Below are 13,534 nucleotides of genomic sequence, written 5' to 3'. Positions count from 1 at the left end.
TTGTGTTAAAGGATGGGAAGGGGAGGGGTGGTGGTTGATATGGTTGTATTGGATGGTATGAGACCTGGGCATGGTACAAATGGTATGGAATAAGGGGTGGAGAATGTGCTGATTTTGGCTGGGATAGAGTTAATTCTCTTCACTGTAGCACCTGTGGTGGTCAGGGACCTTTCCAGCTTCCCATGCTCTGCCACATGGGCAAGAGGCCAGGAGGGGCGGGGTCATAGCCAAGACAGCTAACCCAAACTGGCCAATGGGATATTCATTCCATACTATGTGGTATTAACCAGGGGAGTTGGTATGTGGTGGGTGGTTATGTCAGGTGTTTTCTGTTTTGGTTGGTCATTCCCCTTTTGTCCTGGGGTTTGTGCCTCTCTTGTTATTTTCCTTTTCATTGCATAATTGTTGTTATTGTTTTGTTTTAATTATTAAACTGTTTTATGTCAACTCACAAGCTTTACCCTTCTGATTCACTCCCCCATCTTGCAGGTGGGGGAGTGAGCGAGTGGCTGTGTGGGGCTGAGTTGCTGGGTAAATCATGACAGCAACACCTGAAAAATTTTTTTCTCTATACAGATGCTTAGTTAACATTATTTTGGTATTAGTAGTTCTTTTTTGTACTTAGTGTTTCTTCTATTAAAATAATTTTTTTTTCTTCAGAGGCTTTTCCTTTTGATCAAAGGAGGGAATTTCTGCTAACATGAGAAACATTTCTAGCCAATGTTTCTGTTTAGTTCTTAATTTCTTCAAATGCTAGAGGTACTGTGTTTTTATATTTTTACATTTTTAGAAGATGCACATAATACAAACACGAAGACATGAAGTTTGTACTTTCTCAGTAGTAGCTAGCTCTGTTTTATATTTAGCCTATAGTAATGCAATAGACCCCAAAAGTCTGGGAAGGAAGTAGCAGGAATTTAAAGCTTTTTTCAAAGGAGCTTCTTTGTACTTTGAATCAGTTGATATAAATTTTTGTTCTTTTCTATAGCATGATAGTTGTAGTATAGTTTAAACTACTGTGAACATTGCCGGTATAGTTATGTATCTCTCTCTGATACCATTTGGCACAAATATAAGTGGTTTATAATGTGTTTCTTTGCTTCTTCAAAGAAGAGATACTGTCATTGCAAGAAAAATCTCTATGTTACAAGGATGTCATAGTAAAAGTGGGTTATAGCAAGAAGGCTGAGACAGATGCTTTTTCTATAGGTTTTGTTCCATCATCTAGTAAAAATACTGTTCTACATAAAGCTAACTTTCTAGTTAGCAATGAAACTTGAATTCCTACTGTTTCTCTCTCTGGTTCTGTTTTCATTCCCTCCTCCACCTTCTCCCAAGGAACTAGATAGGGTTGGGGTTTTTTTTGTCTGGGGAACAGAAGTATCTCGTGCTTTTCTAGCCATTGATGTCTAATCATTTAAGTATCTTGTTCTAGAATTTACCAGTACATAAAATAAATCTTTGAGCCTTAGGCCTCTAAATAAAATAGTTGGTAGACTACAAACTACAATAGATTTTTTTTTTGTTTGTTTTAAGTAGTTAATGAGATTGAGTGAGAAGCAGGCCACAAAGCTATATATTGAAAGTGCTGCTAAATTTATGAAGGGTTCCTTACCTCAGACTAGAATATTTTATTGCATGCATATTAACAGGCACAAATAATTCAGGATACTTTGACATTAACTGACTTTCATCTTTTTAAGGAAAAAGATTAAAGTGACTTCATAGTTAAGTGAGAAATGTTTGGATTTGGGTTTTGGGTTTGTCTCTCTTTAAGTCATTATTAGGACACTCTTTTCATATGAAAAACTATTTCATTCTACACCTTTATTTTCTATGTTTTTTTTAATATAAAATAGTTGTGTTTTAACATCACAAAGGAAATGAACCTCTTCCTTTTCTATGTTTAAACATATTCCAGAGGAGGATGGAGAGACTCCAATGCAATCACTGTTGAAAAAAAGGCAGGCATTTTTCACCATTTTGTGTTAAATAATTCTTTCACATTGTTAATTTCGATTTTCCTTTCACACTCCTTTTTGTGTATGCATGTACCAGAGAGAGAAAATATCAACCATACAATGTTAATTTGCTTCTTTATACTTGAGTTGGAATATGGTTGGTTTATCTTCAAGGATTAGGTTGTGGTAAAATGAAAGTTTGTGCAAGTTCCCAGAACAGGTTGTTACCGAGAAAGGATTCTGTATGCATCCAAAATGTGAATGTGGGGTGGGTTTGGGTTTTTCACTTGTTTGTTTTTTAGGTGTTTGGGTTTTTAACTTTGTTCTTTATAATTGATATTGAAATGTATTCAGGAGCTTGCTTAGTTTCTGGGTCTCAGATATTTTATTGGATTACTACTTGATTTAGCAGTAAGGGAAGGATTATCCAGTGGTATACTCTCAAGTGTTGTATCACACTATTCAATAGATCTTCTGAAGTCATAGTTGTTGCTATAGTATTTGGAACTGTTAAACAGCTTACAGAGCTTATAGCCAATCAGTGAGATTAATGGCTGAAATAAGGTGAAGTAGTCAAATAGTATGGATAGAGATTAATTAAGCAGTTCTTGGTTTATTTTAGGCTTTTTTGAGAGTTAAGCAAATACTTTTGCCTCAACTAAAATACATCCAACTCTTTTGACATTTACTTCATAGTTTTAAGAGCTAGAAGTTGTTATTTTTTAATAATGGAAAGTGAGATTTCAGCTTGAAGTTTGGAAGAAATTCTAGTATGCAGTATAGTAGTGTAGTAATTTAAATCAGTCACAGATGTACTCTGAATTTAAAAATTCCTAATAAGGTAAGGACTGAGATGAATATCAAACTCTTGTTTCTTGTTCAAATTCAGATTTAAGCTAAGGGAAATGAGTTAGGTTTTTTCCTATAGTACTTTTATATATTTGTATGTATTAAACCAATTGACGACGCCATTGTAGTCTTGTTCTAATAAGTATCTATACAGTAGATGCAGTAGCTGTCTTGGTTACATAAAGCTAGTCTATATTGTGCTTCAGAGCCTTGCACATGCAAAACACTACTTTCTACAAAAAGATAGAATTCTAACAGCTAGAGCTAGCTTTTCTTCTGACCACATGCTTAAAGAAAAATGGATTTAAGGAATGAAGAACAGTGCTTAAGAGGCAGTTCTTACTTATAAATTAGAGTCTACATGTTTTTCAGGGGAGTAAGATTTTTGTCATGCAAGAGGTAGCAACAGCACATGATCTAATGCTCTGAAGTATGTATGTGATATTAGTTCAATTGTTCAGGCAAGTGACTATGTAAAGATCTAACAAATCATTTATTTGTCAAACATCTGCTAGATGACTTGGAGGTTTAAATCTGTAGCTGCTAAACGTGTGAGTTTGCGAACTCCCTAAATATAGCTTAGTATATATCTATTAAATCAAAATTTGGAGTCTAGAAAAAGATAATTTCAAAACTACTTCTATTTCAACTTACAGCTATCACAAAACATTTATATTAAGATATTGCATTTGGATTTGGGGGTTATTAAGCAAAACAGTTCAAAAATAATCTGCCATTATATATTTTTTCCAGACTCAAAAGGCCCATTTTCTCCTTTAAATTTGGCTGACCAAAGACTTCTTGATGCTAGTACCCAGTTTCTGAAGAAGCAAGGCAAAAGCAATATTGATGTCTGGTGGCTCTTTGATGATGGAGGTAATATAATTTGTACTTTATCAGCAAGTATTTGGAAAACAATATTGAAGTGATTTTGAATTAGTTGTTGACAGATATCTTTCAGTCAGTTCATATATAGATTATAAAGTTTTACTATTAAAACCTTTTCTTGGAAGATGCCATGTTTTCTGATATGTTCCTGAACTCTGGTCAAAATACAGGGTTGACACTGTTGATTCCTTATCTTCTTACAACCAAGAAAAAGTGGAAAGACTGTAAGATCAGAGTGTTCACTGGTGGAAAAATAAACAGGATTGATCATGACAGAAGAGCGTAAGTTTAGCTTTAAAAATTTCATTTCAAATGCTAATGGAAAATGGTATACAGTAGATCACTTTCTCTTCCTAGTAGCCTTCTTTCAGTTGTTCTTTAGCAGAGGTTTAATCATACTCTGTTCTCCCTCCACCAGAACAGAATGATAGAATCATAGAATGTCCTGAGTTGGAAGGGACCCGCAAGGATCATCAAGTCCAACTTCTGTCCCTGCACAGGACAAACCCAAATTTACACCATATCTCTGAGGGCGTTGTCCAAGTGCTTCTTGAATATTGTCAGGCTTGGTGCCGTGACTACCTCCCCGGGGAGCCTGTTCCAGTGCTCCACCACCCTCTGGGTGAAGAACCTTTTCCTAATATTCAACTTAAACCTCCTCTGGCACACCTTCCTGACATTCCCTTTGGTCCTGTCATTGGTCACCACAGAGAAGAGGTCAGCACCTGCCCCTCCTCCTCCCCCCCTTGTCAGGAAGCTGTAGACCTCAATAAAGTCTCCCCTCAGTCTCTTCTTCTCCAGGCTGAATAAACCAAGTGACTTTAGCTGCTCCTCATACGGCTTCCCCTCTAAATCCTTCACTAAATTCATAGCCCTCCTCTGGACACTCACTAGTAGCTTTATATCCTTAATGTACTGTGGCACCCAAAACTGCACACAGTACTCGAGGTGAGGCCGCACCAGGACAGAGCAGAACAATCACCTCCCTTGACCGGCTAGCAATACAGTGCTTGATGCACCCCAGGGCATGGTTAGGCCTCTTGGCTGCCAGGGCACACTGTTGGCTCATGTTCAACTTGCCATCAATGAGAACCCCCAGGTCCCTCTCTGCAGAGCTGCTCTCCAGCCTCTCATTCCCCAGTCTGTACGTACATCCAGGGTTGCCGTGCCCCAGGTGTAAAATCTGGCACTTGCCCTTGTTAAACTTCATATGGTTGGTGACTGCCCAACTCTCCAGTCCGTCCAGATCCCTCTGCAGGGCCTCTCTGCCCTCAAGAGTGTCAACAGCTCCTCCCAATTTTGTGTCATCAGCAAACATAATTAATGTTCCTTCCAGTCCTGCATCCAAGTAATTTATGAAGACATTAAAGAGTACCGGCCCCAAGATGGATCCCTGCAGAACCCCACTAGTGACTGGCCACCAGCCTGATGTAACCCCATTTACTATGACCCTTTGAGCCTGACCCATCAGCCAATTGCTCCCCCACTGCATTATGTGTTTATCCAGCTATATGCTGGACATTTTGTCTGGGAGGCTACTGTGAGTGACAGTATTGAAAGCTTTACTGAAATCCAAAAAGATCATGTTGACTGCATTTCCTTGGTCAACTCGGTGGGTGACCTTGTCATAGAAGGAAACCAAATTTGTTAGGCATCGTTCCATTCCCCCAAATTATGTTGAATGAGATACCTCAGGTTACACTAATTTTTCTGTAATGTTTTCTCTGTTCCTCAAGTATTTTCTGGGGTTGGCTTTAAGGGAGGGGTCTTATTTTATGCTTTTTAAAATGTATTTGCCAAAGTATATTGATCTATAGCAGTATGCCAGTTTTGTATAATAGTTCTGTTCAAACAGGGATTTTTTTTCCCCTCTACCCCTATCACACTTGGAGGGCGGACATGTTTGCTTTTGTTTTCGAACTAGTGTTTTTAGTACCAAGTTCCTGACTATTTACCCTGTAAATTATAAAAGATGCGCTCACTGTATAAAGGCTTGTTTTTTTCTGATGCAGGATGGCTACTTTGCTCAGCAGATTTCGGATAGATTTCTCAGACATCATGGTCCTTGGAGATATTAATACTAAGCCAAAGGTAGAAAAGTAAGTCTCAACACACACCCACCCCTACACACCCCCACCCCTACCCCTACACACACACCCCCCTACAGACACACACGCACCCTCCCAAAAAAACCCACCTGGTTGTTAGGTAAAGTCTTAATTTCTTTTATTAATTTAGAGTATTTTGTTCTTAAGAATTTTTATGAATTAGGTCCTATAACATACAGAGCCTATGTATTAACCTCTGGTCCTTAGACTATGTGGTGGGTTAACTTTGGACTGCAGCCAAACCCTCACCAAGCTGCACTCTCACTCCCCCTTCTCAACAGGACAGAGGGAGAAAGTAAGATGAAAAAGCCCATGGGTTGATATAAGGACAGGAAGATCATTTACCAATTACTGTCACAGGCAAAAACAGACTTGGGGAAAATGGATTTAAGTTACTGACAATTAGAAGAGATTTGGATAGTGAGAAACAAAAGCAAAAACTAAAACACCACGTTCCCCATCCCCTTTTTTCCCCAGGCTCACCTTCACTCCCAACTCCTCTATACCCCCATGCCCCCTCCCCTCCTCCCCTGAAGGTGCAGGAGAAATGGTGAAAGGGGAATTAGGGTCAATCCATAACAGTTCCTCTCTGATGTTCCTTCCTCTTCCCACTTTTCCCCTGCTTCAGAGTAGGTCCTCCACAGGCTGCAGTTCCTGTCAGGAGAACCTACTCCTACATGGACTTTGCAGGGGCCTGCAATTCCTGCAGGAAATAGCCACTTACTCCTGCATAGGATCCTCCACAGGCTGCAGCGTGGACATCTGCTCTGGCTTGGTCCTCTCCATGGGCTGCAGGGAATACCTGCTCCACTGTGGTCTCTTCCATGGGCTGCAGGGAAATATCTGGTGCCTGAAGCACCTCACCTCCTCCCCTTCCTTCTCTGACCTTGGTGTTCACAGGCTTGTTTTTTTTTCACTTTTTTTCCCCCTCACACTGTTATGTGGTGTTTGCCCTTTTCTTAAATATGTTATCACAGAGATGCCACCATGTTTTCTGACTGGTTCAACTTTTGCCAGAGTGGTGGGTCCATTGTGGAGCTGGCTGGAACTGGGTGTGTCCAGCACAGGGCAACCTCTGGCCTCTTTTCACAGGGGCCACCCCTTCACCCCTCCCTCCAGTACCAAAACCTTGCTATGTGCACCCAATTCATAGAGGCAAGGGGTGGAATGTAACATATACTTTAGAATTTTCATTAAAATATACATTCATAATATACTCTTCACAAACTTTGCTTACATCAACAAAAAACAATTCCCCATACCAAAATCAAAGTAATATCTTCATAACACTGATAAAGGTGGATAATTTATACACACAATAAAACTCCACCTCTCATCCCTTTGCCACTTTTCACCAACAAAAAATTCCCCACAGTTTTTTGATTCCCTGGCAATGTCTAGTCCAAGTTTTTCCTGTTACCTCTCCCAATTACTGTGGTTATCTAGAATTCCTAGAGTCCCCATCTTGGGTGCCAAGAAAGGACTGGTGGGTAGACCCCAACCAGTGGCCAAACACCCACCTTGCCTGTCACTCACTCCCCTCTTTTGTGAAACAAGGTGTTGTGGTTTAGCCTCAGTCAGCAACTAAGCACCACATAGCTGCTCGCTCACTCTCCCCACCCTAGTGGGATAGGGGAGAGAATCAGAAGAGCAAAAGTAAGAAAACTTGTGGGTTAAGAACAGTTTAATAATTAAAATAAACCAGTAATTATTAATAATACAAACAACTATAATAATATCATGAAAAGGAAAACACCACAACCAGTGGAGGAAGAGAATAAAACAAAAAAAAACAAGTGATGCAAGTGCTCACCACCTGCCTACTGATGCCACCAGTCCCCAAGCCATGATTGCTCCTTCCCCTGGCCAACTCCCCCCAATTAATATACAAAGCATGATGTCATATGATATGGATTATCCCCCCCTGGCCAGCCCAGATCAGCTGTCCCTGCCATGCCTCCTCCCCTCCCCATGTCCCTGGCAGAGCATGGGAAGCTGGAAAAGTCCTTGACCAGTATAAGCACCACCTAGCAATGCTTAGTGCCTACGTAGCAACAATTAAAACATCAGTGTGCCATCAACGCCATTCCCACACTAAATCTAAAACATACCACACCAGCTACAGTGAAGAAAACTAACTCCATCCCAGCCAAAACCATGACACAAGGAGTAAATAGAAGGGTAAGAGAGTCATGGATCAAGATAATGACAGTTTAATAAGGAAAACAAAGGCTGCATGTGCAAGCAAAGCAAAAAGAGGAATTCATTCACTACTTCCCATTGGCAGGCAAACGTCCAGCCAATGCAGGACCTCAACATACATAACCATTGCTTGGGAAGACAAGCACCATAATCATGAGCATCCCCCTCCTCCTTTCCTCGAGCTTTTATTGCTGAGTGTGATGTCATGTGGTATAGCATATCCCTTTGGTCAGTTTTAGTCAGCTGCCCTGGGTATGTCCCCTCCCAAAACCTCCTGCCCACCCCCCAGGCTATTCAGGCTACTGGATTTTGTGGGGGGCTTGACACTGGAAGCACTTTCAGCTGTTGCCAAAACATTGGTGTGCTATCAACAGTTTTGGTCACAAATGCAGAGCACAGCACCATACAGGCTGCTATGAAGTAAGTTAACTCCATCCTATCCAGACCCAAATGTTAGATTTAGAAAACATCCAGTTAGAAAAATGCAATTTGTCTGGAGCAATCTTCTCTGTAAAGAAGAGGAATGCTCACAATAGTTTTAAGTGGTCTTAATCTTACTTGGATGTTTAGCTTAAGGTAATGAAGTTTTGTCTTTAAGTAGCCTGTTGTACTGTGCGGGGTGTTGTTCTTGTGAGGGGTTTTTTTTGCTTTTTAAATTAGCTTGGACTTTTAAGTTGCAACTTTTAAGATGTGTGGGAATTGTCATACAGGTGATATTTCTGGGTTATTTTTTTTTCAAGTTTAAACAATAGTAATCGTAGACAGCTTTCAGTACTGGTTGGGGTTTTTTTTTTCATAGTAGAATGTGTCTATAAGATTTAAAAATATCAAGAGATGCCTAAAGATCACCTTTCTCCTTCGGGTCATCTTTAGTGTGTTGAAGTGAAAATATTGATCTGAATACTTTGAATTGTCATGCAAATTATGAAATACCTGTTTACAACTTATATAAATGCAATATGTATTCTTTTACATCCTACTTTTTACTCACCTTTTCTTAAACATCCAGAATATATCAAGTAACTAAAATGGTAGAGTACTTCTGACACTCTGGTACTTTTTGGATGCCTTTGCTCCTGTGATAGGGGACTGCTACTGTAAAATACCTAAAATCATAGGTAGCGCTCATTTGCATGCATTAAAAAGTTGAGATTGTAGAATTACATGGGTCACATTTAATTGAAGTGATCAATGAGTTATTTCTTCTGAACATTTTTTACAATCTCTGTGGCATAATTCTCCAAAATGTATCCAAAACCTTTTTAAGAAATCTAGTTAGAGTTAGCAATAGCTGTAAATTAGGTGGATAAGATTAGGTAGATGCTTTGCTGTATAATAGACTATTGTTAACACTTCTTTTTCTTCTGTCAAAAAACAGCAACAGATTACATTTGGTATTTTTCACTCTTGATGAAAATGAATTCATTGTATCAACTAACTTCAGTAAAAAACACTGTTAAGGCTAAGGGTAGGGGAAATAAAAGCATATTCTTTATATAATGTGGAGGTTTCCTAGAGGAACAAGAATGCCTCAGTTTGAAAATGGGCACGGGGGAAGAGTTTAACTACGTGGAAGGTAACATGTTACATATACTGATATTGCAATTTACAGTAAGATGATTTACTTTTTTAAAAAAACACAAAACCTTCCATAGCGTGTAATTTGAAACCACAAAAGATTGGCAATACTTTGCATTCTTTATAAAAATATTTAAATGCCATCAAAATCTAATTATTTCATTGGAAATTTCAGTCTGTTCCACTACAATCTTAACATTGATTACTTTTTCACCTCTCACATGTCTTGCATATTGGGGCAATTCAAAGACAAGTTACCTTTCCTAATCCATGGCAGCCTTTATTTGCTATTTGAATATCATAACATGGATTGAAAAATTAGCATGAGATCAGTTTTTCTTAGAAAGATAAATTAATGCCTCTTTATCCTTCTATTTTTTCTTTCAAAGTCATTGCTGTAACATTCAAGTAACTTGAGAATACACTTGACATCCTAAAGAATGCAACAGGAAGACTGTAGACAAGATGGCTCTAGCTATTTGGATTTGAACATGTTTCTTAGACTGTACTGGAAAAATTAAAAAGAAAAAAAATATATCAAAGCCAAAATCTTAACAGCACTAACATGAGTCCTTGATAGCTAGTTTTTTGGTGGAGGGTTTGGTTTTGGTTTTTTATGTGGCATGTTAAACTTCTCTTTCAAACTTAATTCTGAATAAATCATTGTTAGTTGCTATATACTTTCTAAGCTAGTACTCTTCAACTTTCAAGTGTGGTGGGTTGGTATTGTCTGTCCTCCAGGTGCCCACTAAGCTGCTCTATCACTCCCCCTCCTTTCTTAGGGGGAGAAAATACAACGAAATGCTCATGAGTTGAGATAAGGACAGGGAGATCACTCACCAGTTATCATCATAGGCAAACCAGACTCAACTTGGGGAAGATTAATTTATTTCCAATTAATAACAGAGTAGAATAGCGAGAAATGAGAACAAATCTACAAACACCTTCCCCCCACTCCTACCTTCTTCCCAGGCTCAACTTCACTCCTGACTCTTCTACCTCCTCCCCCCAAGTGGCACTGGGGAATGGGGGTTGCAGTCAGTTCATAATATTTTGTCTCTGCTGCTCCTTCCTCCTCATGCTCTTCCCCTGCTCCAGCATGGGGTCCCACCTATGGGCTGCAGTTCTTTCCACTGGGTGAGGTCCTTCAGGAACAGACTGTTCCAGTGTGGGTTCTCCATGGGCTGCAGCTTCCTTCAGGGCACATCTACCGGCTCTGGTGTGGGGTCCTCCATGGGCTGCAGGGAGGCAACCTGCAATACCATGGTCTTCACAATGGGCTGCAGGGGAATCTGCTCTGGCACCTGGAGCACCTCCTCCCTCTCCTCCTTTGCTGACCTTGGTGTCCGCAGAGTTGTTTCTCTCGCATATTCTCACTCCTCTCTCCTATAGCATGAAAGTCATTGCTGATGTACAGACTAGTACCATATCTGTTTTAATATGGCTCTTCTCTTAATTGTTCCAGTATTGCAGCTTTTGAAGAAATGATAGAGCCATTCAGACTTCATGAAGATGACAAAGAACAAGAAGTTGCAGATAAAATGAAGGAAAGTGAACCTTGGAGGATAACAGATAATGAACTTGAGCTTTGCAGAACAAAGGTGCTGTATTCTTTAAACAGTTATGTTAAATGTTGTTAATTTTCCCCCCCTCCTTCTACTGGCATTTGTGGATATAATTAATGAGCTGATTCTTGTTATTCTCTTCCATAGATGCTTTTATGAATAATTGGTGGAAAGCAGCATCTTAATAATCTAGTTAATGAACTAGTTAATTCCTCGCTGTTACCGATGTTCACAAACAACCCCAAAACTTTTCAGTGAGATACTTGCAGTAATTCATTCTCTTGTCTGCTGATAGCTTGTTTCTGTAGACACTAGACTTCAGCTGAGAACAGAACTATAAGAAATGGCTAACTCCAAATGTTTGCTGCAACAAGCACTATAGCTGATGTGAAAGAGAAAACTGAAAATGACTGTATGAATACAAATTTAAGAAAGAAGTCATCAGTAGTAGAATGGTGGGGAGCTGCTTAAGATGCTAAGCAAGGATACAGTAGTATAAAAAGGAGGTCCATTATGGAGAGAGGCTTGCCAAACAAAGGTGGGGCTTCTGTAACACTGGCTCACTAGTAGCTTACAGGAAATAGTTAAACAAACCTTGGAGAGAGTTTAGGGGGCTCTTGCTTCCAGCAGCTGTGAAGGATGATATCATTAGTAGAGGGACTATCTTAATATTAGCTTTTGCAGTACTTGGCTTATTTGCATGTTTCTAAGCTTACCAATATTTTTCTCTCGTGGCCTTGGAACAATAGGTATCTCAGACAAATGAACAAGTTACCAAACTGAGGGGGAAGTATATGCTTTCTATAAATGATACATACCAATTGATCACAACTGGGCTTTGTTTTTTGATTAAATTTTTTTCTAGTTTATATATAAAAATAAAAGATCTTCCTAACAAATTTCATTTTAAATACAGACTTATCGTCAGATTAGGCTAAATGAGTTGCTGAAAGAACATTCAAGTGCAGCTAACATAATTGTTATGTGAGTAAATAATTTTTATGGTTATTCTAATTGATATACTACTGTAATTTGAACTATAAATATATATAAATACAGGTTAGGAAGAAGACTGCCTTGACATTAAAGCATAGAAATACTCAAGCAAGTTTCAGTACTGGAAGTAATTACTGATGCATAAAAAAATGGCCTATGTAGTTTCATGCTTTTGATATGTTACTTCAGATGACTACCTCCACATCTGCAGTGCATCTTGAGATTCTCGCATTCATTCCCCTCTTGCATGCCAACTATTCCCTTCTCTTTCGCATTCTTCTTTTCAACTCTTTTTTTTTTTCTGGGAAATCTCTCTAGATAAAGGTACTTTTGATTAACGTTATTTGCTGATGCATTTCCATGGCATTACTTTTGTTGTAAACAATCAGAATGCAGATTGTAGTTTCTTCACCATGTTTTTCTTTAGTAGCCTGCTTCAGAGCTCCATGAAGTAGTACCACAAATGGAGTTTGAGCAGTGCAAGTAGACTTCCAGTAGTTTTTCAAAAGACAACAATATGGTGTGTTTTGGAAGAATTCTGGAAAGAAAAATAGACTTAGCACCATAAGTAAAAGTTCTATTTTAAAGACTTGAAGAGTCTTTAAAGAAACTTTCTCCAGCTGAGGAGAACTCATTGTGAAGCTGCCTGAATATAAAATGGTGATAAAAGACCTGTGGTACTTAAAATATGAACTCTTTACTTTTTCTCAGAATTTAACTGAGTTGAACCTGAAAAGTATAGGAAATTGGACTTAATATCTCTCTGCAGAATTATATTTTCATTTTTATAGGATATGACTTGTACTCCACAAGTTTTTTCTAACTGTTCATTGCTTTTTTCTTCTTCTTCTTCTTTCTTGTGACTTGTAGGAGTTTGCCAGTTGCAAGAAAAGGTGCAGTTTCCAGTGCACTATACATGGCCTGGTTAGAAGCTCTTTCTGAAGATCTACCACCAATTCTCCTTGTTCGTGGGAATCATCAGAGTGTTCTTACCTTCTATTCTTAAGAGTACTGCACATGGGAGAGCTACTTCAGTACCCAGAGGAAAGTGACTGAGATGGTCTGTAGATTATTAACATCACAGAGGCAAAAAGTGACGCTTTCACTATTTCACTGGTTTGAAACCACACAAGGAAAGCCACTGTATTTATAAAGTTGTGACATCTTCAGTTTTATTCTATATTTTCTCTAAATTAATCTTGCTTAATGGGGGAGGATGCCTTGTTAGACTGAGGAACAAAACAAGCTTTTTCTTTGTGATTTGAATAGCAGCAATAAAACGGATTTATTTTTTAAAGGATTATAAATTTATGAAAGCCTTTTAGCCTTGAGGTGCCTTCTGAAATTAACCAAATCTCATCCATATATTCTATTTTAATTTTTTATA

The 13,534-nt window shown here is 38.8% G+C and overlaps 1 protein-coding gene across 1 annotated transcript in view; it reads left to right on the top strand.

Annotated features, from left to right (window-relative positions):
* LOC135316455 (solute carrier family 12 member 2-like) overlaps positions 1-13,158 on the top strand; it is a 147,052-nt gene extending 133,894 nt beyond the window's left edge. The window contains exons 20-27 of the mRNA XM_064469903.1: positions 1,111-1,227; positions 1,922-1,963; positions 3,564-3,686; positions 3,869-3,980; positions 5,711-5,797; positions 11,052-11,187; positions 12,068-12,135; positions 13,018-13,158. Of these exons, the coding sequence (XP_064325973.1) occupies positions 1,111-1,227; positions 1,922-1,963; positions 3,564-3,686; positions 3,869-3,980; positions 5,711-5,797; positions 11,052-11,187; positions 12,068-12,135; positions 13,018-13,153 (821 nt within the window). The 3' untranslated portion in view covers positions 13,154-13,158. The remainder of the gene's footprint in view (positions 1-1,110; positions 1,228-1,921; positions 1,964-3,563; positions 3,687-3,868; positions 3,981-5,710; positions 5,798-11,051; positions 11,188-12,067; positions 12,136-13,017) is intronic.
* Positions 13,159-13,534: the final 376 nt, after the last annotated feature.

The sequence above is a fragment of the Phalacrocorax carbo genome, chromosome 19 (genome assembly GCF_963921805.1).
Source record: "Phalacrocorax carbo chromosome 19, bPhaCar2.1, whole genome shotgun sequence".
NCBI lineage: Eukaryota > Metazoa > Chordata > Aves > Suliformes > Phalacrocoracidae > Phalacrocorax > Phalacrocorax carbo.
Note: the sequence above shows the minus strand (reverse complement) of the source record. Positions and strands in the feature narration are given on the sequence as shown.